Source organism: Callospermophilus lateralis, chromosome 8, assembly GCF_048772815.1.
Source record: "Callospermophilus lateralis isolate mCalLat2 chromosome 8, mCalLat2.hap1, whole genome shotgun sequence".
Lineage (NCBI taxonomy): Eukaryota > Metazoa > Chordata > Mammalia > Rodentia > Sciuridae > Callospermophilus > Callospermophilus lateralis.
The window spans coordinates 85,185,864-85,212,387 of record NC_135312.1 but is presented as its reverse complement, the minus strand read 5'-3'; the positions used below and the strand labels follow the sequence as shown (position 1 = coordinate 85,212,387).

Here is a 26,524-nt window from a genome sequence, read left to right as displayed (position 1 = left end):
CTACCTTTTCTGTAATAAAGCCAAAAGAACTTTACCAACTAAGTCGCAACACTACAGGATGACAGTAGCTCTGTATACAGAGCACAGACAAAATGTCAGAGGAAGAACTCTTGTCCTTGGAGCCCTCAGGCAACTCCAGCAGGATGGACTGGTCAGGTCTTAAAACTTTACTTTTCCTCCATCATCAAAGGATCTCATTTGGATCAAATCAAGGTGCAGTTAAACCTGGCAGTCAAAGCCCTGGGCTCTAGCCTCTAGAGAGGCTGTTAGCACTGTGACCTCCCTCCAATTGCTACCTGCTTCTGACCCTTGGAACACCATCGTTGCTGCTGTCCCACAGTCCCAAGTGGCCTTCTGCTCATTCCACTTATCAAAATCCCATCCATGATGAGGGGCTTATACCTCCTTCACAAAGCTTCACCTTCTCCCCTGTGGCCGAGAACTTCATTTCCTGTGAATATCCACAGATACTGTCTCAATTCTTTCATGACATTACAATCTGCCTGAAATTACAGACATTGGTGACTCATCTCTCCTATATGCTGCATGCTCCTTCAGTGGCTAACGCACATGGGGCAGTGCTAATGCTTTTGGGGAACTTCAGTAGGTGCCATGAAGAGCCCCACCTCACCATTGTGGAAACCAAGAGAAACACTGAGTGACTTGCCCAAGATTACACAATCAGTGGAAAATAACTGAGCTACAGACACTCAGTTCTGTTAGATCCTAGAGTCCACACTTTTCTATGATGTCATACCACACAGTCCTTGGGCAGCGAGAAACATATCATAAACAACTTACTGTAAAAATTCCTCCTTTTATGCATTTGTGTTTAGTCAATATCAAGTACTTAAATGTCAGGCACCACAGGGATGCTAGATAAACAAGAAAAAAAAATAAGGTTTGGATCCTTTAATGGGGGACTTACAGCCACAGGCAACACAGAGGCTAATAAATTCTTTCAGATTTCCTTATTTTGTTCCTATGCTTCCCAAGTGATTGGAAAACCTTATAACAGAGGATCAAATTGTGAGAACTAGTTAAAATTCTCTCCTAATTAAGAAAGAATTGATTGTAATGAAAAATAAACCATTTTATTTTAACAGGGAACATTACAATTAGTGATACTGGGATTGAATTAGAAAATGTAATATTACTGAGAGTATTCTGAATACATTTCTTTTCTTCTGTAATACAAATGTTCTCAGTTGAGACAGAGAATGTAGCTTAGCATTTTTAGAGCCACTGGCTAAATTACCTCTATTGATGAGGCTCCCCAGGTTCTTTGTGAATGATTCTAAATAACTGCTAAGGGATAAAAGAAAGTGTTGCATGGGCTGTAGCCACAGCATGCTCAGGAGTCTACTGGGGAGAGAATAGAGCACACGGCCGCATGCACGAATGGCTTCATCTCCCACCTGGGGCATGGCTGACTGGCCCACTCTGAAATTGTATAAATGAAAGGAAGTAGGCTAAGGTGGACATTTGTATTAATAATTGGCGTGCATGAAGTAAATCAGGCTAGCCCACCAGGCCCTTCTTAAAGGTAGAAAGGCAGTACAAACCTTCAGAAATAAAGTCTGCTAAAGCCATCTTTTCAAAGCTTTTGACAAAATGCAAATCTCAGTCATATTATTTTTAATTAATTTATTTTTTTGAAAGGAGAGTTCAGGGGAAAGTTTCAGTTTGGTTCACACAGAACACTTGCACGTATATACACATGCATGTGAACTCTTCCAAAGACTGTACAGGGACATGAAGCATGAACTAGGACATGAGCAATATGGAGACTCCTTACACACAAAGGCAGTCAAGGGACCTGGTTCTGCCATTAAGATGAGGGAGGATTTTTCACCAATGTCAGAGGGCAGGTGTAGTAGAGTTCCGGGCTCCTTGAGCTCCTGTGTAAATTCCCACATGAGCCATCTGTAGTACAGTGGAATCTGGTCCCCTTGTTTGCACAGTTTTGTTGCAATGCCTGGAGGGAGCAGTGTAAGGCACTTCAAACCAGGAGAACACGAGGTTAAGTATTTCAAATAAACCATGATTCAGATTTTCAAATTTTTTCAGGAACTGATAGGTTTGGAACATCTTTGCTTTATGATCCAAGAATATCATAAGGAATGAAACTTTAACTTGCCTATTTTCTGATATAGAAAAAGTCAAGTTGTCTAAATTGTTTTCAACACCTCCTTTTCATGAACAGCACATAGTAGGTAATAAGAAGAAATATTAAACCTATTTAATGATTCTGTAGAATCATGTTTTCCTCTAAACTTAGTAGAAAAAAATCCATTGTATTTTGATGGCAATATCCTTTACCCCAAACACATATCATTCAATCTTATACCATTGCACAATAAATTTTGATTCTTACAGGTGTACAAACATAAATATTTAAATAATACTTGAATCCAAAAGGAACAAAATCAGTCACCAAGTTATTCAAGTATTTTAACTCAATTCAACAAGTAAATTCCCCAACCTTCTCTCAACCCCATTGCCATTTAAATTAAGATAAAGCAAGAGATTGACAAAATTTTGAAGTCTAAATCAAGTAATTAAAGGATAATCAAGTAATTAAAGAAGGTTATTTAAAGAATAGGAAATAAATTCCTTCCATAGTGCTATTCTACTCCTTAACCCCACAAGTATTTAAGAAGCAAAAAATGTGATAAATAGTTCATGGCTGACTGAAACTCAAAAAACATCTTGACCTATAAATATTCACTTCTCTTAAGATCTGAAACCCCCATATGCACAAACAGAATGCTTATTCTAATCTATCTTCAGTGTCACTCAAGACATACTTGTGATGTCCTTTGTGTCAGGATGAGAACAGAATAAGCTGTGAAAATGTCATTTCTGGAAAATTTGTTGGCTATAGCTCAGCAAGAAAAGAATCTTTCTAACAGATGCGACACAATGACTTTGATGAATTGAACTCTTTACTATATGAAGCATTTTAAAAGACATTCCCTTAGAAATGAATTGATTTAGGTGTAACATACTGAATACCATTATTCACTGTGTCCTTTGTCACTACTGCCAAGTGGTTCTATGTGGTGTAGCAATGGCCCTCGGCAGAGTCCCACTTGAGCTTCATCTGCAGTTCGTTAACTTAGAAAATGAAGAGATAACTTGGATTCAATCTCTAAGATTCCCAGCTAGTAAACTCTATATTTTGAGTGTTCTGTGAATTCTCAGACTTTCCATGGTTTGAAGATTAAAATCTTAAGAAGAGATTCTTCTAAAACTTTATTTTTCTCACTTAGCAGAAAAGTTTGAGCTACCAAACATTCTGACTGAAGAGATAGTATCTTGGTTGATTTCTATAGATGCATTATTTTAAAATTTGTTAAGAATAAAAGTTTGCACATGTCCGATGCTAAAACTTAATACTCCCCTATGGGGTTAATATTCCATAGGCTAGATGTATCTATCTACACATTATATATATATTTATAATTTATATATACTTCTACATATATAAAATATATATTATATATAACTATACATATACATATATCATATATAGATAAGTAGCTAAAGTTTTATATAAGTAATATCCATATTATAGAGCTCCATAAGATAAAATAAATGGATAATGTCAAACATTCAGCTATTTTTGGTTATAAAGTAAAAATTCTGAAGGTTGCCAGTCACGATGGTGCATGCCTGCAAACTCGCAACTCAGGAGGCTGAGGCAGGAGGATCACAAGTTTCAGGCCAGCCTCAGTAACTTAACAAGTCCCTTAGCAACTTAATGAGACCCTGTTTCAAAATAAAAAGTGTTGAGGGTTTACCTCAATGTTAAAGCACCTTTGTGTTCAACCCCCAGTATCCAAAAAAAAAAAAATTTTTTTTTTGAAGGTCTGCAATTTAGGATTACATTTAGAGACCACTCTTGTTATGGTAAGGTATTTAAAATCCTAGCCAGTACAGGGTGAGGCAAGGTGAAAATACTGCACCAAGAGCTGTTCTTTTGCAAGAGATTCATCATGCTGATTTTAATAGTATGCCACCTTTCATAGCTACTGTCAGTCAACAAAAGCAGGATGTAGTGAGGAAATACTTCACACTTGAAATGATGCTCACTTCCAGTCCCGGAACAAGAAACATCCTAATGTAACCCATCGCCCTGACTGCTTCCAAACTCTTCCCAAAAGGAATGCTTATATGGCCCATGAAGCCTAATTTACTGACATTATAAGAGTGTTAAAATCATTGAAAGTCCTAAAGTAGGCTGCCTCTTGGTGACCTAACACTATAGAGAAAAGGAAGGTCAATCAATTTCCAGTGATAATTTACATGCATGAAAACATCCTGTTTAATTTATTTTTAACAGAAACCTAGAGAATGGAGTAATTAGTTATCAGAATTTTTAGAAAGTATGAAAAGTTCTGAAATAAAGTATGAAATGAAAGAGGGATGAAAGAAATTGACCACTTTTTAAGGATACTTTTTAATGACAAAATAAAAGCCTTCCCTCCCCACAATGATGAATAGGAGGAGGTTTCCCAATTCAAATTCATTTGCCTTGTGTTTTTGATTAAATATCTGCACATAGGAAACTTCATATTATAAGAAATATACAATCTCTGTAGTGAGTTTCCTATAAATTATGATATTTGATACAAGGTCAAGCCATTTTTCATTTTGTTCCAACGATCTGAAATTGCCATCAGCTTATTTACGTTCTCCAAACTCTCTTCTAAACTCTATTAACATCACCAAACTCAAGTTTAAAAAGGGAATTTCTACGCCCTCTAAACAGGGGAAGCTAATTCCTCTGGGAAAATAACATTCTTAACAAATAAAGCCCAGGGGAATCTCGTCAGGCAAAGGGATAAATCCTCATCTTTCACACGACTTTCAAACTAGTAAACAATACGAGAATTCTAAAATAGTTTCTTTTCAACTCTTGCCATATAATGTACAAAGTAAGTTTGTATGCAATGGCAACTCCAGATCAACTTTCCAGACATGGAGATTCAGTGATTAGAGGCTTAACTTTAATATGCAAAGTAGAGGGTTGGATGGAGGTGGAGGGGGCGTCAGGATAAATAATCCACACAACTGGAAGTGGAAGTTTAGGTCATTTCCTATCCAAGGATATATATAGGGCATATTGGATAATGGTCAGACTACCTGAAAGGAAACCACAAGCTGATTAGTTCCACTCCAAGGGATGGTTTTTAAAAACTAGTTCTTATTCTTTACCATTGATTAGAAGTCTAAATGGAAGGCTACATATGGTGAAAGATATATACATTCAGCCGTTACCACAGAAGGGCGATAAATTATCTGGGGTGCCTGCAGAGAACTCTCTAATCCACTCTTTCAACTTCCACTCTCACCTGTGAAAAAGCCTGAGACTGTATGCCAATTGGTTGTTAATAATGCTCTCTGGAAGGGAGCAAGTTGAAATTGTTCCCAAAACTGCAAATCAAGAGACCAAGTATGTGTGTCTACTACTGTTGAATGAAATTATATATCAGAATAAAAGACCATGTCTGCAGTACAGGGCTCAAGTATGCTTTCATGTGCACTATAAAATCCATGGGCCCTGGGCAGCACAAAGCTCTGGAATGCTTATATTTCTACTCCCAGAAGAATAGCCTAACATAGATGTAGTTAACGGAAGTCTCCAAAAGGAAGTTTGTGATATGAAATTTAAAATAATTGTTTTTAAATTTGTAGTTTCCAGATTGGGTTTCTACTATGCCTGCCAAACCTTCCCCTTCTTTTTCTGTGGGTTAGCTACACAAATATGGATTTCATTTGGATATTCATAGAAGGAAGTGGTGATTCAGCCACTTGGTGCGGATGCTGTAGTTTTTCCCGTCTCCACTCTCCTCTTTGCCCACAGAACACTGGGAGGTGGGACAGGTCCAGAGCCAGGAGAGAACCGTGGGGAGAAGAAGTCAGGAAGAGCCATCCCCCTCGCCTCTGTGGCTTGGTCTGACTCAGACCTCCTGACTAATGCACCCCTCAGTTCCTGGGCACCCCCAACTGCTCCAGGACTGTCCTTTATCCTCCCTCCTGTTACAGGCTCCGGGCAACAGAAATGCCATCACCAACCACTCTATCTTAAATATAGGTTTCAAATTCTGGGTTTTCTGGAAATGTTTCATCCTCAAATGTGTCAAATAGATCATCTTGTAGCCGTTCCCACAGAAGTGTGCGTCTGCATTTATTTGCTGCAGAAAGGTCAGATACAAGCATTCAGAGCTCATGCTCTGCCTACCTGCCATTTAGAAGCTGGGCTAGTCAGCTCTGTGTCACCATGCCCAAATACCTGACAAGAACGACTTAGAGGAGGAAAAGTTTATTTTGGCTCATGTTTCTAGGGATTTAGTCATGGTTGGCTGACTCGACTGCTCTGGGACCAAGGTGAGGCAGCGCATCATGGTGGAAGGGCATGGCAGAAGAGCACTACTTACTTCATGGTGGCTGGGAAGAAGAGGGAAGAGGGGAAGGGACCGCACCCTTCCAGAACATACCCTCTATGACCCACCTCCTCTAGCCATGCCCCACCTGCCTGTAGTTTTTCCTTTTTATTTTTGGCACCAGGGATTGAACTCGGGATCACTCAACTACTGAGTCACACCTCCAACCCTATTTTTGTATTTTTGAGACAGGGTCTCACTGAGTTGCTTAGCACCTCGCTTTTGCTGAGGCTGGCTTTGATCCTCCTGCCTCAGCCTCCTGAGCCACTCAGATTACAGGTGTGAGCCACTACACCTGGCTCTGCCTGTAGAACATTCAAACTAGAATGGACTGATTGGATTATAGCTCTCACAATCCAATCATTTTACCTCCAAATACTCCTGCATTAACACGGGAGCTTCTGGGGGATATATCACATCCAAACAATAACAGGATCTATGTCCTTTAAGTCTGTCACTCCCTTTCTCTGAGTTCTACTAACAGCTATGTGAAGTAAAACAGAACAAAGCTCTCTGCCCACCTACCTCACAGGGCTGTGTCGTCAAATGATCAATAGGAAACGGTTTAGGTATCTAACATCTAATTTCATATTAGCCAGGAATGGGTGTCATGTTACACATGCCTAATCTTACTCCCAAAGTTACAAAGTTATTCACATGGAATATGAAAGCTAAATCATGGAAAGGGGTAATAGAAGGAGGAGGAAATGACTTAGAATGGGAAGAAGAAAGAAATATGGGACAAGGGCGAGTATACATCTGTCATGTTCAGTAGGGATCTGAAAAAGCTGAGTTTGAAGCGGTGTTTATTTTAAAACATCAGTGTAGAAGGATTATTAACTTTTTGTGTCAGGTTGATTAGGCTCTGGTGCCCAGCTGTTTGGACAAACACTAGTCTAGATGCTGCTGGGAAGATGTTCAGTAGATGTGATTAGCATTTACACTCAGTAGGCTAAGTAAAGTAGATTTCCCTCAATAATGTGGGGAGGCTACAGCCAGCCAGTGAAAGGGATTGTGAGCAAAAACTGAGGTTTTTCCTAGAGAAGAGGGAATTCTACTTCAAGATTCAGCAGAGAAATCTTGCCCGAGTTTCCAGCCAGCTGGCCTGCATACAAATTTTGGATTACAATTGTGTGAGTCAATCTCATAAAATAAATCTCCCTACATATTTAGGTTTCCTACTGGTTGTGTTTCTTTGACAATCCTGACTGATAAAATCACCAAGGTCATTTTTATTAGTAAGCCCATTGATCCTTTTTTAAAAAAACTCCTTTGGCATTTTGCAGGAGCACCAGCACTCCAACCACGCTAGCAGCTCAGCGTGAAGAGACTAAAACCCCAGTGCATACTCATTTGTGTCACAATGGGAACAGCTTGGAATCTCTACTCCATACCTTACCAATAATTCAAACTCAAAATTTTCAAAACTGAAATCTATTTTTCTCCCTAGAAGTCTCCTTTTCTTGGGTTTCCGCCCCTGCAGTGTCCTTCTTTGCCCTCATTGGAGAATCATCCTCAATCTCTTCCCCTGGGACCCTCCTCCCATCCTCTGTATAAATCCTAAAAGGCTCCCTGATACCTTCTCAGCAGAAGACCTCCACATCCTCCTTCCTCTGCTCTTGCTTCTTTATTCTCTGTCCCAATGGCCTGGCCCAGATTCCAGCTGAGAGCACCCCCCCTGCTCGCTCGTCTTCACTACTCTACCTAGCTGTGCATCTCACCATTTCTACCTCATCAACACCCCTGAATCCTCCCCATCCTCTGCATCTCCCCTGCCACCCTTCTTCCACCCCATTCTATTTCCCACCTTAATAGCTGCCATACTGTCCTGATCATCTTTCTCTTCCCATTGCTCCTCCACCTTGGCCTTTAGCATGAGTGCTCTTCCCAAAATGTCTCCCCAGCCATGCTGCTGCTCTCCTGCTTAACTGAGTCTCTCAGGAGCCTGCCTACGTTTAGGGAAACAAATTAGCCTGCATCTGCATTTCTTCACAGCCTCTCTCCCCAAAATCTCAGCTCTCACTCCTTACTTTCCAATCTCCCTTCCTGGACTTTATGTTCTAGCCTTACTGAATACATGATTTCCCCAAAAATGCCATTCTTTCTTCTACCTCAAAGGTATTGAAAATGCTAACTTCTCGAAAGTACCCACTACTTTGATGTTTCACCTTGATAAGACCTTGAAATTGATTGGATCCAGAGGCATCCCTGATGCCCTTTATATTGCTAAATCTGGATCATTTACTCCTCCACTGTTCCCCCACCGTACCCTGACATATCATGAACAAATTTCTCTCATAATATTGCTAGGATTTTGCTTTATTTCATTCTCCACAAGATTCTAAGGTCCCTGAAAACAGGGATGTATATTATTTGCCATTTTATCTCCATGGTACAGTAGAAGAAATGGCACAAATTAGATGCTAGGTATAAGTTTGATGAATGAAAGGATGCTGTTTTAAATAAACATATGAACTAATGATTAACTATCCTTAAAGCATTTCCTGTGTCTAAATTCTACATTATACCTTTTGTTCATTCCCTTGACCACAGGGAAATTCTAACAAAAATTATGTAGAAATAAATAATTTTGTGTGTATCTTTGAGGCTCAAATTACTAGCAAGTAACAGAAAAGCAAAAGTTTTATGTAATTTAACTCTAAGCTAATTTATGAAAGCAGGAAGATTTGTGAAATTAAACTGTGCATTATAAATATCATTTATAAATTAAAACATTGAGACAATCTGGAACACTTTAGATTCCATGGCTTGATACCTTTTAAATTCCACCAAAGGCAAAATTGAAGGACATTTAATAACTAAAGGAAGGGATGCTTTCCATATTCTAGCTCACAACCTAGTTCGGATCAACAGAACATTTTGTTAACTTAGACCAAATACAGGAGAGCTTCAAGGTGTCCACGTAACCAGAAATTAAGCAGGAACCACACTTTGTCAGCATTTTAAGTAGCTAGTTTAGAAGAATGAGAACATTGAGCTCTGATCATGTGCTGCTGAATACTGTCAAATGCTCAGCCACTAAGGAGGAAAAAATGGTCAACCAGATCACTCATTTGACCTTGTTCAAATTCCAACATTCACAATGGTTCTGCCTGCTTTTGTTACAGCACTTGATTTTAAAGTGGCTACTTGACTATAGGGTAGATATTACTTTATAAATCCACAGGAGTCCCATAATAATTTGTCCCATAAGATGTGTGCTCATATAAACAGTCCTAGGAATTTAGCAATGTGATTAAGCATTTGGTGACAAGAAAGTAAAACAGGCAGGGGTTATGTGACACTCCATTTGTTAGTAGACTGGGTACTATGGTGGTATGCAGGTATCTAATCAATTAAAAGCAAAGACTTTAAAACTGATAAATTGAGCTTACTTTTTATTTTTTAGAAACTCTTGACTGTAGCTGGGAATATAACTCAGTGGGAGAGCACTTGCCAAGTATGTATGAAGCCCTGGGTTTATCCTATAAAGTTTATTTTAAAAAAATCAGATGGACATGTACTATATTTATTTTTTTAAGCACTCTTTAGCTCCCTTTTATTCTACCTACCCACTATCCTTGGAAGAGAGAGGATTCACCCCTAAACTCTCACTTTTTCTGTTTTAATCACCTGACTTCACACCATAAGAACAGCAGGGATCACGCTTCACATTTCATGAAAGTGAACCTAAAAGTGCTCATTCTTTTATCACAGAGTCCTTATTAAAGATCAAACTTCAATGTGAAACAAACAGGAATATGAGACAACACAGATAACCAATATTGTTCCTAGTTAAGGAGGTTTCCTTGTACCTAATTCTGTTACCGATGAAAAGTCATGAAGTCATTCAGTGGCCAGAGAAATAGAAGGAAAGTCCATAGCAATGTGAAATAGTGTTTAAACATGTGGAAAGTGTTTAAAATCAAAAGCCTTTATGAAGTTACCTGGCAGGCCTGGTCTCACCCCCTGGTATTAATCCATTAAGTCCCAAGTTTTCAATTTTGCAAAGATTTCAATGAAATCAACACGTGCATCAAAATAGAGCTAATGTATTAATATTAATAACTATCATATTATAATATGTGCTATATTTAAATTTTTATAGATGTTCCAGATCTGAAACAATAAGAAAAGATGGGCTAAAACCTCACTGTGCTTATGAACCATCTCTCAACTTATACGTTTTGTTTTGGTACTGGGAACTGAACCCAGGGGTGCTTTCCCTCTGATCAACATCCCTAGTCCTTTTCATTTTTTTAAATTTTGAGACAGGATCTCATTAAATGCTGAGAGTCTCATTAAACTGTTGAGACTGATGCAGGCCTCAAATTTGCAATCCTCCTGCCTCAGCCTACCAAGTCACCGGGTTTATAGGCATGTGCCATCATGTCCAGCTTGCTCTCTATTTTAAATCTCTTCCTTCTTTGTTTTTTTCTAGTTGGGTTTCTAGTGATAATAGTTTTAATGAATATTCTTTAAATTGTAACAGAGGTCACGTATCTATATACATCTCTCTGGGGATTCTTAAGAAATTATTTCCAGATAGGATATCAGAGATTTCCCTAATTTGTTTACCTTTTCTTCTGAGCTCACAACTATATCTATCTCCCTGAAAGTTAGATAGGAATCTAATTTGACTCTCTTCAAAGGATTGTGGTTGGAAGTGATACAAACCAAAAAAGTGTATACTTCCAATATTTTTGCTCAAAAAAAAAAAAAAAAAAAAACCTCCCTTCTGACCCTCTACTCTCTTATCTATTTGATGGCTATAGGTCCATGCCCAGGAGACCCTTGGAACCCACATGTTGATGATGGCAGAATCTCCATTCATCTGGGTTCCTGAAAGGAGAATTGCCCCTAACCACGTATAAGACATGAATCTTTATTGTGGTAAGCCACTAACATCTCAATGTGTGTCTGCTACAACAATTTAAATTATTCTAAAACAGATGATATTCAGAAATACCCCACAACAAAAACCAATGTTGCAAAGAAAAATAACATTTAAACTTGCATATATATTTCCTCTTCTTTCTTTTTGCTTTTTCCACTTCAACATGCTTCAATTTATCACAGTTCAAATGTAAACTTATTAATTGTCATTGCCACTTTCAGAATTCTAAAGTTCTTCTTAACCTGGCATACAATCTACAGAACCAATAGCAGAGGAAGAATTAAGGCAAATCACTGCTAAACATTGACCTCACCAAAAATGTCACCTGAACCACTCAAAAGAGCAGAAATGACATACTGGGAACCTCCCAGTAGTTGGTTTATAATTATATTTATTTTTTTCTCCCTCTATTCTAGAAGGCAAATAAAACCTGCCATAGACTATTGTCATTCTATTATAATTTCATCCCCAAGTAGCCTTCAATGACATATTAATTCTCCAGTTTTTCATTTCTTTAGCTTGTTCTGGTGACTGGATATATCTCGCTATCTTGGTATGTTGTAATGATACTACCTCCTACAAGATGGATTGTTTGCTCTTTCCATCAACAACAGTACCCTATTATTACAAGAGAAGAGTCCCTACCCATTTAAAGAGTCAAAAGAGAATATTTTCATAATTAAGCATCAGTATAAGAAAGAAGTAAGTATAGGAACTTTTTATGAGAAACTTCAAGAAAATAGGTTTCTTGACTCAAGAGACAAATGTCACTTTTACAGGATTGGCTTCCATTGGATGATAATTAGATGATTCATCATAAGTTAGTTTTAAATAACTGGAAGTATGAAAGAACACATACAAGTTGTGAGATCTACAAGCAACTAAGGAGAGTGTGATATGAACCATACACAATAAAGGATAAAATAAGATAACTGCAAAGTAGGTGGTAACGTTTAGACCTTACTGTCTGAAAAAAAACTCTTGCAGAAATATGGGGACAGTGAGCTTTAAAGAGAGATAAGCCTATGATCAAATTCCAGACCTACCTCCTGCTTGATGTGCATGTTTGATCAAATTACTCAAACAGCCCAAACCTCAGTTTCTTCCTCTGTAAAACAGGTGTAATAAATTTCTAGGTCAAAGGGGTGGAACGAGAAGTGGTAGGTAATGTGACATATGGTAGGTAGTTGCTATCGATTGTGGTTATATCTGGAAAAGATTTACTTTTGAATTAAAAATCGTATAGATTTCTTTTTTTCAATTTGAAGTAGAAATGTCAAGAGTTTCTTTTGAACGTTCTACGGAGATTTCTCTTCCTAATTCATTTACCACATTGGCAGAAATAGCACTGTAAGCTTAACTTGGCCGAGTCTGCTTCATTCATCTGTCAACAAGATTCTAAGGTTCAAACCGAGTTGACAATTGTGGAAGGTGGATGGAACGGAACTGCTGTGCAATGGCGTCATGTTTCACACCTCAGAGGGTTCTTGCTACCAACAATAACATCATATCTCTGTCAGTCAAGCATAATTATAGGGCTTGATAGACTGATACCAATAAAACAGCCAGTTAAAAAAGGTCTCCTGACTCCCTTCCAGCTGCACGTACAGGACTTGCTTGATTCTGTGACTCATGAATAGTACAATGGTACTTCCTTTGGGGACAAAAGGACAGAGGGACTGCATCCCCTCCTGACTCTGAAAATCAGAACAAGAAGAAAATTGGCTCCATCTGAAAACACTGAAGTTATTTTGTAAATTTTGATCAAACCCTTTACTTCTTATTTCAATATGAATATATTCTAAAGATATCCAAAATAGGATGCAATTTCATGGTCAGGAACACAATGGTCAGCATATCATCATTTTTGCAAGTAACAGTTGTCGCATTTGAGTTAGACACTCAAAAAGCCTGCATAGGGTCCTTTAAAGCAGTATGCTTATAATTGTTACCTTTATGAGAAAGAAAACAGAAAAAAGTATTTGCTACTCACATTAAAAAAAAATTACATATATTATCATAAAAGTGCCCCATTGCAGCCATTTATAGCAGAGACTCCTATGGTAGTAACATGTTTTTGACAAAATGGACAAGGTTGAATAGCTTCTTGTAGAGAAAATTGATACGTGGGATCTAATGCAAGTTGCATTTCAAGCTTTAAATTATAAATGATCTCAACATGCAAGAATATGGAAACTGACAAGAGAAACATATAATTATATATCCACACATAATTCTAGAGTGACATATCCAAGCTTTCCAAAATATATCAAATGAAGATATAAATGCAAGGTTGCTAAACTAAATTTTATCATTATGTATGGTTTTCTTTCTTTCTTTCTTTCTTTTTTTTTTTTTTTTGTTAAGTCTTATTTGTTAATCTTACTTTCTTACTTGAGACCATTACATTGGGAGGGCGAAGAAAATCAGATGACTTGACTCTTTGTGATAATGAGGGACAATGTGATCTGCCATCCACCCCTTGGGACAACCAGTCTGTTGCTGTTTGTTCCTTCAGAGCAGTGCCCTAATGCCATCTTTTGTATAATGAGAAAGTGAATGACAAGAGAATCACATCAGGATCCTCAGTTACACTTTGTGATCCTTCTGTTCACAGGAAACCACAGTGCCTCCCATGCCCAGGGCCAGAGGAAGTTTATTTACTTGCCATAAATTATGTGCCAAGAAGCAAGATTATTCAACTTTTCAGATGACCTTTGGACTTTATGTTTAGAGTACAGAATGATGGCAAGAGCATTTGTGATTAAAATGGCAAACAAAATCTTGATGTCGTATTCAGTTTCTTATTTGGGGAGTATGTTAGTCACCCCACAAAAGCTAGCTTTTCCTTGCTGTGGCCAAAATGCCTGACAAGGACAAGTTAGAGGAAAAAAAATTTATTTGGGGCTCATGGTTTCAGAGGTTCAGTCTGTGGTCAACTGAGTCCTTTGCTCTGAACCCAAGATGAGGCAGAACATCGGTGGAAGGGTATTACCAAGGGAAGCTGTTCCCCTCACGGTAGTCAAGAAGCAGGGAGAGGAAGGGAAGGGGCCTCAGGAAGATGAACTCATCAAGAGCACTCCCCCAATGACCCACCTCCTCAAGTCAGACCCCACCTGTCCATAGTCACCACCCAGTCAGCCCAGTCAAACTAGGACAGATCTATTAGGTTACAGCTCTCACTACCCGATCATTTTATTTCCAAACATTCCTGCATTAATGCAAGAGTTTTGGGGTTTTGGGGGACACCTCATATCCAAAGCATAACATGGAGATAGCTGAGTGATATTTTAAAAGACACAAAATCAGGGAGATTATTTTTTCTAAAAATGAAATTATATAAACTGACAGATATCAGTTCATAGAAAACAAGTAGAAGGAAAAGCTATACATAAAATGATGCTAAAATTAGGAGGAATAAGATCACTAAAAATTAAAATCATCAATAATTGAATACTGCCTTTATATAAATATGTTGTTAATAAGTACCTAATCATATTGCTATTATTTACTCATTCATATTTACTCAGATATAAGAAACATAATGGAAATTTGTTATAAAGTCACTTAATTTGTACCTATAAAGCAAATTTTAATAGAAAGCAGATAGTTCTTAGAAGTCATGGATAGGGTTTAGAAATTAGAGTCTCAACAAGATTTCATTAACAGGTATTTAACCTACAAGGGCCATATGATATAGGGTTCTAAGTACTATGGTAACATCCACTGTATTAGTAAAGATAGCATAGTTGATATTTTTTCCCTCTCTTTTCTCCCACTGAACATTATTGGAATGATAACATCAGAGGGTTGTTGAGAACAAAAGGAAATTACATGTCTAAAGTGCCTAGGCTATAGCCTGCTGTAAATTTAATAATAATAATTTAATAATGTCAGTTCTCTTTCCTATATTTAATAACACGAGGACAATGGAAATCTTTAAGTAGAAAATTTGGACTAATAGATAGCTAAGAAAGCAAGTGCTACTTGAATTTTCAAAGAATCAAAGAGGAAATATTAGTACCCTGGCAGAAATGAGATTTGACTCTCTCTCCACATGGCGAAAATGTATGTCACACAAAAATGTCTTGAACATGCTACTCTAGCTGTAATCTCCGGGTTTTTTCCTGGATAGTAGTGGTTTATTTCTAGTTTTAAAGACAGAGGCTTAAATATGAAGCCAAAGAGTAAAGACTCCTAGACCCAGAGCATGCCATCTGCCTAGCATTAAGCAAGAGCTGAAAGTCAGTTACAGAAGCAAAGACTTTCTGACCGTGATTTATGTTCCATCCTTGAACGTGACAGGAAGACTGCAAAAGATATTTGGAAGCCAATGCTTCCTCTGAATCAAGTAAATGAGTATATGCTAAGCCCCTCTCCCCAGACCATGCTGGCCTGCTAGGTAAGTTGCCAATATGGAGTCTTTGAATCCTGCAGCAAACTGGCTATCTGGGATGAGAAAATATCTCAAGGCCAATGATCATTGCTACTGTAAAGGCACAGTGCACAGAATAAACACTGGGGTCAGACAAGAGATATCCAGGATATTACTCAAAAACACATCTAGCTCAAAGCTGACAAGATAATCTGTTCCTATGAGTGCAAAGCAGACTGGAATGCTAGAGCTATGACCTACTCAAGGAAAGAAAAAAAGAGAGTGAAACTCTCCAAGGGCTCCATCTCAGGCTCTTTATGCAGGCAAAGCTCCAACAGACTTCAAAGGGAGTGTTGCTAAGGAGGGAGGCCTGGGCCAAGCCCACAGGGGGTATCACTTCCGAGATCCTGTTGCCATCTACATTTGGTGGACTGGCAAATGCAAATATTTCAGATACGAGTTTAAACAGATGAAAAAAGAAGTGTGAAATAGCTTGGAGATTTGCTTGCAAAAGAAACCTCAGAATTCCAGGAAAAGTATTTAAAATCGGAAGCTTCTTAAGTTATCCCCAATGTCCCAAGTGAGTAATTGGTGTGTGATAAAGGATCAAAAATTAAATTGTGTTTTAAACAGTTACATATTACACTCCAATCTCTAACATATCACATGATCCCAAAATTGTGAAAAAAAACAAACAAAAACAATTCTTTCAAACTTAAGTACTCCTAAAAGGTCAATAACATGTTTCTAGTTGAAACGTAGATAATATTTTGATGCTTTAACCAAATTTTAACATACATGATGCTGATTAATGTAGAAGAGCCCAAATCATCAAATATACTTACAGGAGGACCTGTGGGGTAAGGGGTGGAGAGAGAAGAAAAAGAAAAAGGGAGAGATGAATTAGTGAGTGTGCAAAATGCTAAGATTAAATAAAAGCTTGAAAGATCTTCATCATTCTCATCACAATAAAAGGGACATGAAGGTTACTAAGAACTCAGTGATTATTGGTCATTTTGTTCTAGATCATGGACTTTTTTAGGTCATGAGCTCTTTGAGACCATCTCAGAAAAATGCCTTTATACTGGCACAAAAATTTTACATACAATCTCATGGGATTTTAAGATTCCTCAAGATCTGTTTGTCAATTACTGAGAGGACCATCATTTTTGGGGGGGCAGGGGGCAGGGGAGCAGGTACCTGGGATTTAATTTAGGGGCGCTCAACCACTGCGCCACATCCCCAGCCCTATTTTGTATTTTATTTAGAGACAGGGTCTCACTGAGTTGTTTAGCACCTCCCCGTTCCTGAGGCTGGCTTTGAACTTGGGATTCTCCTGTCTCAGCCTCTCAAGCCGATAGGATTTCAGGCATGCTCCACCATGCCTGGCCAATTATCTTAAGTGAAGTCTGTTCTATTATAAGTTTAGATAAAATATGAATCAAGAAAATCTTTGGTTATTTAAGACAGACCAGTTAATGAGAATTGATATCTAACTTCTTGAGTTAGGTAAAAACAGCCAAATCAGAAATGTACCTGTGATTTGTTTTAAGAATCCTTTTCATTCTTAATGAAAATACAATACTGTCAAAACATAAAAGACTAACTCCTAGTGTTTCTGCCAGGATTTCATTAAAACTATGGATTCTCTTGAAAACCCAGGCAATGTCTAAGAAAAATCTCAGTATTTCCTGCACTATATGTTCAATTAAAGTACCAATTCTAAGTAGCAAAGAAGTTGAGAATTGATTTTTATGTTTCCAATAAAACTTTGCATAAGCATAAAATTTTCTTTTTCCCTTACATGCTCTCTTTCTTATGACAAAATGTCATTTCCATAATTATGTGACTTCAGCAATATTTAGTCACTTCTTTTACCTCAAATTTATAAAGCAGCCTATTAAAAAAGTTTGCACTTGGTGAAGGGATATCTTTACAAGTTTTCAATTATTCAGTTTCAATGAGGTTGAAAGATAGCTTTTGAGGATACTTTTAAATAAATCCAGCAGCTATATGGCTCACATTAATGAATTTTCATAATCTCTTTTTAATTTGACAGTTTTTTTTCAAAACGGAAAAGGAAATGAGACCTCCCCAATCTCCCAATTAATCTGCTGTCTGCTCCTCCTGGGTTAGTCTCCTAAGGTTTCAACACTCAGTAACTGACCATTTTGAATACTAATAAACAACTTATAGAAAAAAAAATTCACAGCATGTTACAATCAAACTTTAAATTACCTTACCATGAAAGAAGGAACTAATGAGCTGATAAAAACTTCATCTGGCCATTTACATTTCTGGAACCTTAGACTTCATAAAACAAAATAGTAAGTGAACTTACCTACTGGTATTATCATGGTTGCAAAAATATTTTAATTTGGCATTTCCATTTTGGTTTGCCTATAGGGATTTGACCTGAAAGCTAAAATGACTGGAGAGGGAGTCAGGACAATTAGTTCTGTTTCAAGTTTGGCTCATAAAAATTGCATGGCCTTGGAGGGATCACCTGACTGCTCCAGGCCTCTGTTTCTTCAACTACAAAATGAAGATGCTGGATTGAATACCAATGCTCTTGTCATCACTAGAAGTTTTCAACTATACAAGAAGGATCAAAATCCCCAACACTTAAAAAGAATGGGAATAAAAGCATAACAAAATTGTGCCAGTTGGATGACATAATAATAAAGCTTTCCAAGGCATGTGCCCCAGTGTCCTAAGGCAGATATTTTTGCAAAAATCCTGTATTTCCTGACCACCTACAGAGATGGAAACATGGGCAATGTCACCACACTGTGCGCAGCTAAGAAACCCTCCAGTGGGCACAGCAAAATTGGGAGTCAGTGGTTATCAAACTGCAATTAATATTTTGTAAACTTCTTATGATTTGATAAAAACAAGAAGAGTAAAAAAAAAAAAATCTAAGTCTAGTGTAGAAGATTTAAACATACACTCAACCTCCAATAAGGCAGTAGTATCATTAATTAGAAGAAACATTCACTGGAACATGAATGATACAGCAGCTGAGAGAGACTTACCAGATTCTCCTCTCCGACCCCTTTTCCCTCGTTTTCCCGGAGGACCTGAAATACAAAGAATACATTTTTGAGTGTACTTTAATTTTTTTCCCCGGGTGGTGGTGGTGGGGTATTGCAAAATGGTTAGTACATAATTTCTATATATTTCCTCACTGTTTTAAACCACCAACTTCAAAAAGAGACCTGATGTTTGTAAAGAGCAATGTTGTCTTTAGTGTTTCAGCAAAACTGTTAAGCTCCATTTAATTATAAAAGCTGGTCTAAATATCTGATCTTCCAGTGTTACTGAAGAACATTAGAGTCAGAATTTTTGTTCATCCTGCTTAATATCATCAGTAAAAAAAGGTTTTGCAAAGTAAAGTGTTAGTATTGAGATTTTGTTTGTTAAAAATATGTATTTTTCTGAAAGTTTTAGTATATTACCAAGAGAAAGTACTGATTCCCCAGTGACTACAGTTTCTGCTCAGTCAGGTTTATCATAATCTTTCTGGAAATATTTAGTTAGCCATTAATTAAATGTAATATCAGTCAAGGAAAAGAGCTGTAAAATATTTCTATTTCATTACATGTGAATATATTGAAACTTCTTTAACTGATAATCACTTGAGTAAATTTACCTCTCTTAACTGCACTGTGTTTGGATAGTAAGTTTAATTTTTCTAGAGATGGACTCATTTAATGAATAGTCTTTGTGAGGATGCTACTCTAAAAGTACAGAAAAAACTTTTTTCCAGTGAGTTGACTTTAAGGACCACCAAGCTGGTATGTATCAGACTTAGCACAAAATTCTAGACATTCATAGCGTTCAAGCCATTATTCTCAATTATATAATTTCTGTCCTCATTTCCTTGGGTAGGAATAGCTTCCACTGAATTATGGTTCAGGCAAATAGAAGAGAATAATTAGCCCACCATGAGAATGGAGGGCCTATAATATTGTTGGGAAAAAAGGCCAAGGAAAATAGGGAGCTGACTGGATTTAAAGCATGAGTTGCAGTATAGGCTTCAGCACACAGTGACTCTCAGTGTGACACAGAGCCACCAGCTTACACATGGAAACACTATCCTGAGAAATGAAAACATCAGTGGGCCAGTTAGTTTTCCCCCAAACCCTCCCACAGGATATGTCTGGCCATGAATGTTTGGGAAGAGGGTTAAAATCAATTGAGCAATGAAACAGATTAAAAATATTAGGAGAAGCTGCTTTGAAGTAAAATCCACAACAGTCATTAGAAATTTCAGATTTCTTTCTGTATTCTGGGTTAAGGGGACGTTTTGTCATATTCAAGGTATTCTTGGTCAGGTTAAGAACAGGAAGGGAATCAAAGAACTAAGTATTCAAACCTAGTAAGTCCTAAATAGGTATGAAAAAATACATTTATACACTAACCCAAATACACATATATGCATCTGTACATACTGACATTTTCTAACATATACAACTTCTTTAATATTAGTAATCAGATTTTTTGTTGTTGTTATACAAAGTCACTTAAACTAAGAACTACTTAAGAAACACTGTGCAGTTAATGATGTCTATGGTTCACTTGGTAGGAAAAGTAGTAGAAGGCACTATAAGAGAACAGTTGACCATTTTTCCAGAATAGAGTAGAGAAATCCTAAGATGGAATTTCAACTTCAATTGATAAGTAAAAACAATACACCTTTAAATACATAGAAGGAGAAACTTGGGACTATCAAAAGATAAAGAAAAAATATTAAAAATTACCAGACAGAGTGATAGAGAATTCCAAAAAGGCAGGCATTTTGACTGCTGACTGACTCACAACAAAGGTGACAGAAGGTCCCACCCTAACTTTTAGGACACATCTTGTCCTTACTTATTTATTGGGAATTAGCTTATTTACTACTTTTCCCCTGAAGAATCTTCCTTGGGAATGGTAAAATTCACCAAAAACGATAGATTGCATAAATAATTTTAAGAGCTTGAAAAAAGTACTTTTAAAATATCAGATTAGGAAAAATGATCAAAGAAGCAATGGTATCTTTTGAAAAAAAATTAAATGACAAAGGAATAATATTTCTGAAACTCTCTGCCTTAAATATTCAATCAGAAGGCTTAAAGAAATGAATTAAATATTGCAGAAAATCTGTTACCTTGAGAATTGAAACACAGGGTGTAAGGAATTAGAACACACTTGGCAAGACAGATATCTATTGGAGAGAGAGTTTTACAAAGAATTTCATAATATTTGACAGAGAAAATGAAGCTAAATTATGAGACGATGAGAATCTAAAATATACTGGATTTGCAAATAATATCAAATTGAAGAAGAATATATTACAATTACAATAGGAAGGAGAAGACCATATTGAGTATTATCCTGAGTGCAGTGAACTAAAAAATTATATAAAACTCCAAGACCTAGATAAAGATCTTGCATCAAGGAGAATAAATTGAATTTTGATGTCTCTGTGTGGATAAAAGAATTTGATCTTGCTTCTGAATTTAAGAGCAAAAATAAAATTCAAAAATGAAATGGATGAGATGAATTTGACAACAGACAGCTGGCCTATAAGAAGTGAAAAGACAAAAGATCAGGAAAAAGCACATGATAAACATTTTGCAAACAAAAGTGATATTAACAATAGTTGGAAAAGACAGTGACCATTTCCATTCCAAACTGAGTGATAAGTGTCAATCAGGCATCAACTATAAGAATAAATAGAGTGGGCTGGGACTGTGGCTCAGCAATAGCGCATCTGCCTGGCATGTGTGAGGCACCGGTTTCCTTTCTCAGCACAATGTATAAATAAATAAAATAAAGATCTACCAACAACTAAGAATAAATAAATAAATAAAGTAGCTAGAACAGGACTCTTATTCACTGAATTTGGCCAGAGGTTTGTAACAGAAAATTCCAAGTAATTCTATCAGCAGAAAGACATGACTCTGCAAAAGAAACAGATTAAAAAATATGAATGAGAAGAGAAAAAACAGAAGCTATCAACAACGAAGGAGGTGAAACTTCCACACAGAGAATTTATGCATTGAAGAATGAGTTCTAGAAAACAGAGGGAGACTGCAAAACCAGATTGCTCTTCAGGATTAGAAGATTCATGGCCACTGCCACTGCTTATGTTTTAGAAAGAGTTTTTGCTAACTTTGCAAAGATGATGCAAACAGTCTAAAAGAGAAATTATTTGTTTATTTTTTTTTTAAAGCAGCCATAATGATAGTACTTTACAGACCAGCCATTATAAACCCAACAATAGACAGATTCAGGTCATAAAATAATATCACGGCAAGGCCTTTTATAACAAGCCAGTGATTTGGGCCTAAACTAACATGGTGTGAACGCTCTACTCCTAACTAATGATATACTTACTGTGTTAAGGCTCTCCTCTAAGGTTAGAAGTAAACCCGTGCATATATATGAGCTTTCATGTGGCCTTGAGGGTGGGTAGTTATTAGAGGTACTAAACGTGCTGATCTGGCTTATCTGATTAATTTCAATAACTTGTGGATTCTACTCCTGTTTTTATGCATCTGTTTATTCCTCTCTACTCCTATCAGTATTGCAAGATCCAGCTTAAACAACTTTTCTGGGGGCTCAGATACACAGTCTTATTTTTTATTTTTATTTATTTGCTTATTTTTATCTTTTATTTCAGAGAACTAGGAATTGAACCTAAGACCTTGCATGTTCTAGGCAAGTTGGCTATCGTTGAGCTACATCTCCAGCTCCAGTATGCATTTAAAAGCAGTGAGTTCAATTTAAAATTTGAAAAAAAATTGACAAATTTAAACATGTCAATACAAACGTGTATTGACATGTTTCAATGGCTAGTAATAAAAATACAAAAATTGTTAATAAAATTATTCAGTGTATTTTAATTACAAACAATAAAAAGGAAGACACTAAACTTTGATTTTCATACTCTAATCAGATCAGATCAGAGTTTTAATAATGTGAATATTTATAATGTCCTGATCCCGTAAAACTATAGTTGTTTTGTCAAATTCCTAGAGGATATTTTTAAAAACTGAATAAAAATACCCAATCTTTAAAATAATTTTATGGATAAGCTTTTTATACAGGAATTTTTTGAGAATTCCATATAAAACTTATAACAAAATATATTTTAAAAATTATGTCCACTCAATGAAGGTTAAATACAACTATGGGTGGAGCTGGGGATCCAAATCATTGGTAGAGCCCTGGTGTAGCAGTCACAAGTCTCTGGGTTCGATTCCCAGCCCTTCAAAACCAAATTAACCAACCAAATATTAGGCTTAGTGAAATAGCCAAACCCCCAAACCCAAAAGTCAAATGTTTTCTCTGATAAGTTCATGCTAATCCATAATGGGGGGTGGGGAAAATAAAAGAACTTTAGATTGTGCAGAGGGGAGTGAGGGAGGGGAGGGGGCAACAGGATGGGAAGGGTGGGGGAATGAGATGGACATTATTACCCTATATACAGGTATGATTACACGACCGGTGTAACTCTGCACCATGTTCAACCAGAGGAAGGAGAAGTTATACTGTATGTTTGATGTGTCAAAATACATTCTACTGTCATGTATGACTAATTAGAACAAATTTTTAAAAATTCTTAAAAATTAACCAAACAAACAAAAACCAATCCAATGTGACCCATGGAAGGTAATAATAATAAAAAAAATTTTTTGAGTGTCTAATAAATGAGTTTTTATTAACAATGTAAAATATTAAACTGTCTACAGTCAACTGACTGTGTACTGGTTTAAACGTAAAATGAAATACTCTTTTATGTAGTAGCCAAAACGGGTTATGTTACTGGTTTAAAAGAAAATGAGCTAATTATTCCAGAATATAGTTTTCACTGGGAGATTCTTAAAAAGGAAAACATTCTGGCAAAGAATGTTGTTTCTTTCTCATGAAATATTCCAAGAATAGGACTCTTGTCTATTTTTTTTAACTTTAAAGCAAACAGAAATTTAACAATTGCTAATGTTTTAAATAAATACAAGTGACATATCAGAACTTTGAGTCTAATTCTCAAAATAATGTGATCATTATGAGTTGGGAAGAAGAAATAAGAAATAGGTTAAAAGGATAAATGAAGGAAGGACCAGCGAAAAGACAGTACTTCAGAAGTTCCGAATACTTTGCCAGGCCTCTCACTCCCCAACCCAGTCTCTCTCCCAGGACTCTTACTCTCCCAATCCATGGAAAATGTGTAAAGCCACCTTTGTATTGTTAATTGCCACCCCCTCAATGAATAAATTAAGCAAAGAAAGATACAATATCTGGAGGAACCTACCATTTAGACAACTTTACAATACCATCTACCAATCAGATAATGAAGACCATGTCAGCCAAAGGATCCTGAGATTGAATAGACCACCAGAAACCATCTTGATATCATCCCTCCCTCCCTCCCCCCCTACCCCTGTCTCTCTCTACATTCAAGGTCCATTTCTCCCTTGAATGCATATTCCTTGCTTTACTCGCATATTCCTTGCTTTACTCCAAAAAGCATCTCTCTTGAGGTAGCTGGCATTCTCCCCTGAATGCACTTCTCCATTCCTAAATAAACTCCATCTACGCCTCTGTCTGGCATGTGCTGAAATTTTTTTCCTTCACTTAAGCCAAGTCAAGTTCCCCCTTCTCTCTGGGAATTCCTTGGACCCTTTTCTGGAAACACCTCATCTCCTGTGACAATCAAAGTTATTTTCCAATAGGTTAAGAGTTTCTATTGCCATAGAAGAAGGCCAATAAACAAAAATTGCCTTCTAAGACATCTTCTCGGTTATCTCAATATAAGTTCAGTCCTATTTGTGGCAAGGTTTAAATGAAATATTTCGAGTTTATTCAGAATTAACTGACATTTATAAATTTTATACCTAGGAAAATGTTCACATTTATGAGACAACTGAAGCCTCTTACAAAAACACATTGGAAAACTACTGCACTTAAATAGTTCAAGAAAGAGATTTCCCAGCTCAATGCAATGAAGGCTTTTGGGCTTTATGTAGATACTTTGTTTCCAGAAATGGAATTCCTGCAAATGAGACATTGCCTTTATTGCTATTTTTAATATTTATATAATAAATATAGTAAAATATTCAATAGAAACTATTCAAGAATACAAACAGCCTGATGTTGCAGTTCATTGACTTTAATGAGGTCTGATGTGACAGTTGTTATTTCTATCATTCTTTTCCCACACATAAAGTGTTTCATTATTATGGGACTAGAACGTTTTACCCCATGATCCTACAGGGGATTTATCATGACTGCTTTTTTAAATTTTCTACTTACAGGGGAAGGAGCTATGAGATGTCAGAAAGTAGGGGCTGTGAAACAGAAAAGATGTGTTTCTTTGTGAGATTATGTGCTATGTAACAAGCATGGTTACTATCTCTACAATGTAATATATCAACATGAAGCTACCCAGGAAAAAAGTTCCCAAGCTAAGCAAGAAAAAAGTTTAAATATGTTTCCTAGGTTCCATGTTTTTAATGGAATTAAGAGTGGTAGACAATTGTCTCATAAATGTGGATATTTTTCCTAGTTATAAAATTTATAAATATCAGTTAATTCTGAATAAACTCGAAATGTTTCATTTAAACCTTGCATCAACTAGGACTGAACTTACATTGAGATAACCGAGAAGAAGTCTTAGAAGGCAATTTTGCATTGTTAGCCTTCTTCCATAGCAATAGAAACTCTCAACCTATTGGAAAATAACTCTGATTGTCACAGGAGAAGAGGTGTCTCCAGAAACATAAAATTTTAAACAACAACAACAAAAAATAAGATCAACCGTTAAGTGTATTTTTCTATAGGCTCAATAAATACAAATAATGTTAAATTTTAATTTATCAGAGATGGAAACAATCTTCCTTGTAGAAAATGGGGAGGTGGGAAACAAGCTAACAGAAACATTGTTTTCATCAATGAGTTTGAAAGGTTTTAAGGTTTTGCCAAGTATTTGATGAATGAATTAAACACAGAAATATCATATACACCATTACACATGTAACCAGCCCAGATTTCTTTTAGCTGGTGCTAAATTAATTATTAAGTATGATCACTGCTAAAATTAGCAACTGGTATTAAAAAGTAAAAACAACAAAAAAGAGTTGTGCTAACATTGAAACATAGCAATGGAAAATGAATAAGTGAAAAGCCCAGGTGTGGTTATGAGAATGAGTGAAGGAGTATTTGGGAGGGAAAGGGAACAGGAAAGCCTGGACCCAATGAAACAAACGTGAAGCACTAAAGCAGGTGGAGTAGGGGTGCAATCCAGGGAAGTCAGAGAACCTGATGCACCACGGTATCACAGGGGAAAGGCACAAAATACTTGCAGATAATAGTAAGAGGGATAAGGACAGTAGTTTCTGAGTGCCATCACACATCTGGCTCCAGATCATCACTACATAGAAACCATTTCATTTATTTATACTACTCATGTAACCTCTTTGCAAAATGGTGATGGAGAGAGGTTAGGTGATTTGCTGAGTGTCACACAGCTAGGAAGTAGTGGATCATAAACATGAGGTTTATATCCAGTCTGCTCCTAGATTTTGAATACTAAGCCAAAAGACTTGTCACTTACTGAGCCCACTGTGTATCACTGCATTTGCTGATACAAAAACAGTTGCCATTGAAGAAAATAGGAGCCTTCAGTAAACTTAGTCAGAATAGGTTCACAAGTATTTCTGAAGACCTTTGTCTACAACTTAGGTTATATTCTTATTTTTAGCTCCTCATTTTAAGTGAAAAATAATCATGAGAAATCACTAGCCAAAAGTC

General features: G+C 36.7%; 1 protein-coding gene across 1 annotated transcript in view; it reads right to left on the bottom strand.

Annotated features, from left to right (window-relative positions):
• The window catches only part of Col25a1 (collagen type XXV alpha 1 chain), a 435,459-nt gene that overhangs the window by 180,567 nt on the left and 228,368 nt on the right, over window positions 1–26,524 (bottom strand). Inside the window, exons 3-4 of the mRNA XM_076864066.2 lie at window positions 18,760–18,804; window positions 16,570–16,577 (exon numbers count right to left, since the gene is read on the bottom strand). Coding sequence (XP_076720181.1) covers window positions 16,570–16,577; window positions 18,760–18,804 — 53 coding nt within the window. The remainder of the gene's footprint in view (window positions 1–16,569; window positions 16,578–18,759; window positions 18,805–26,524) is intronic.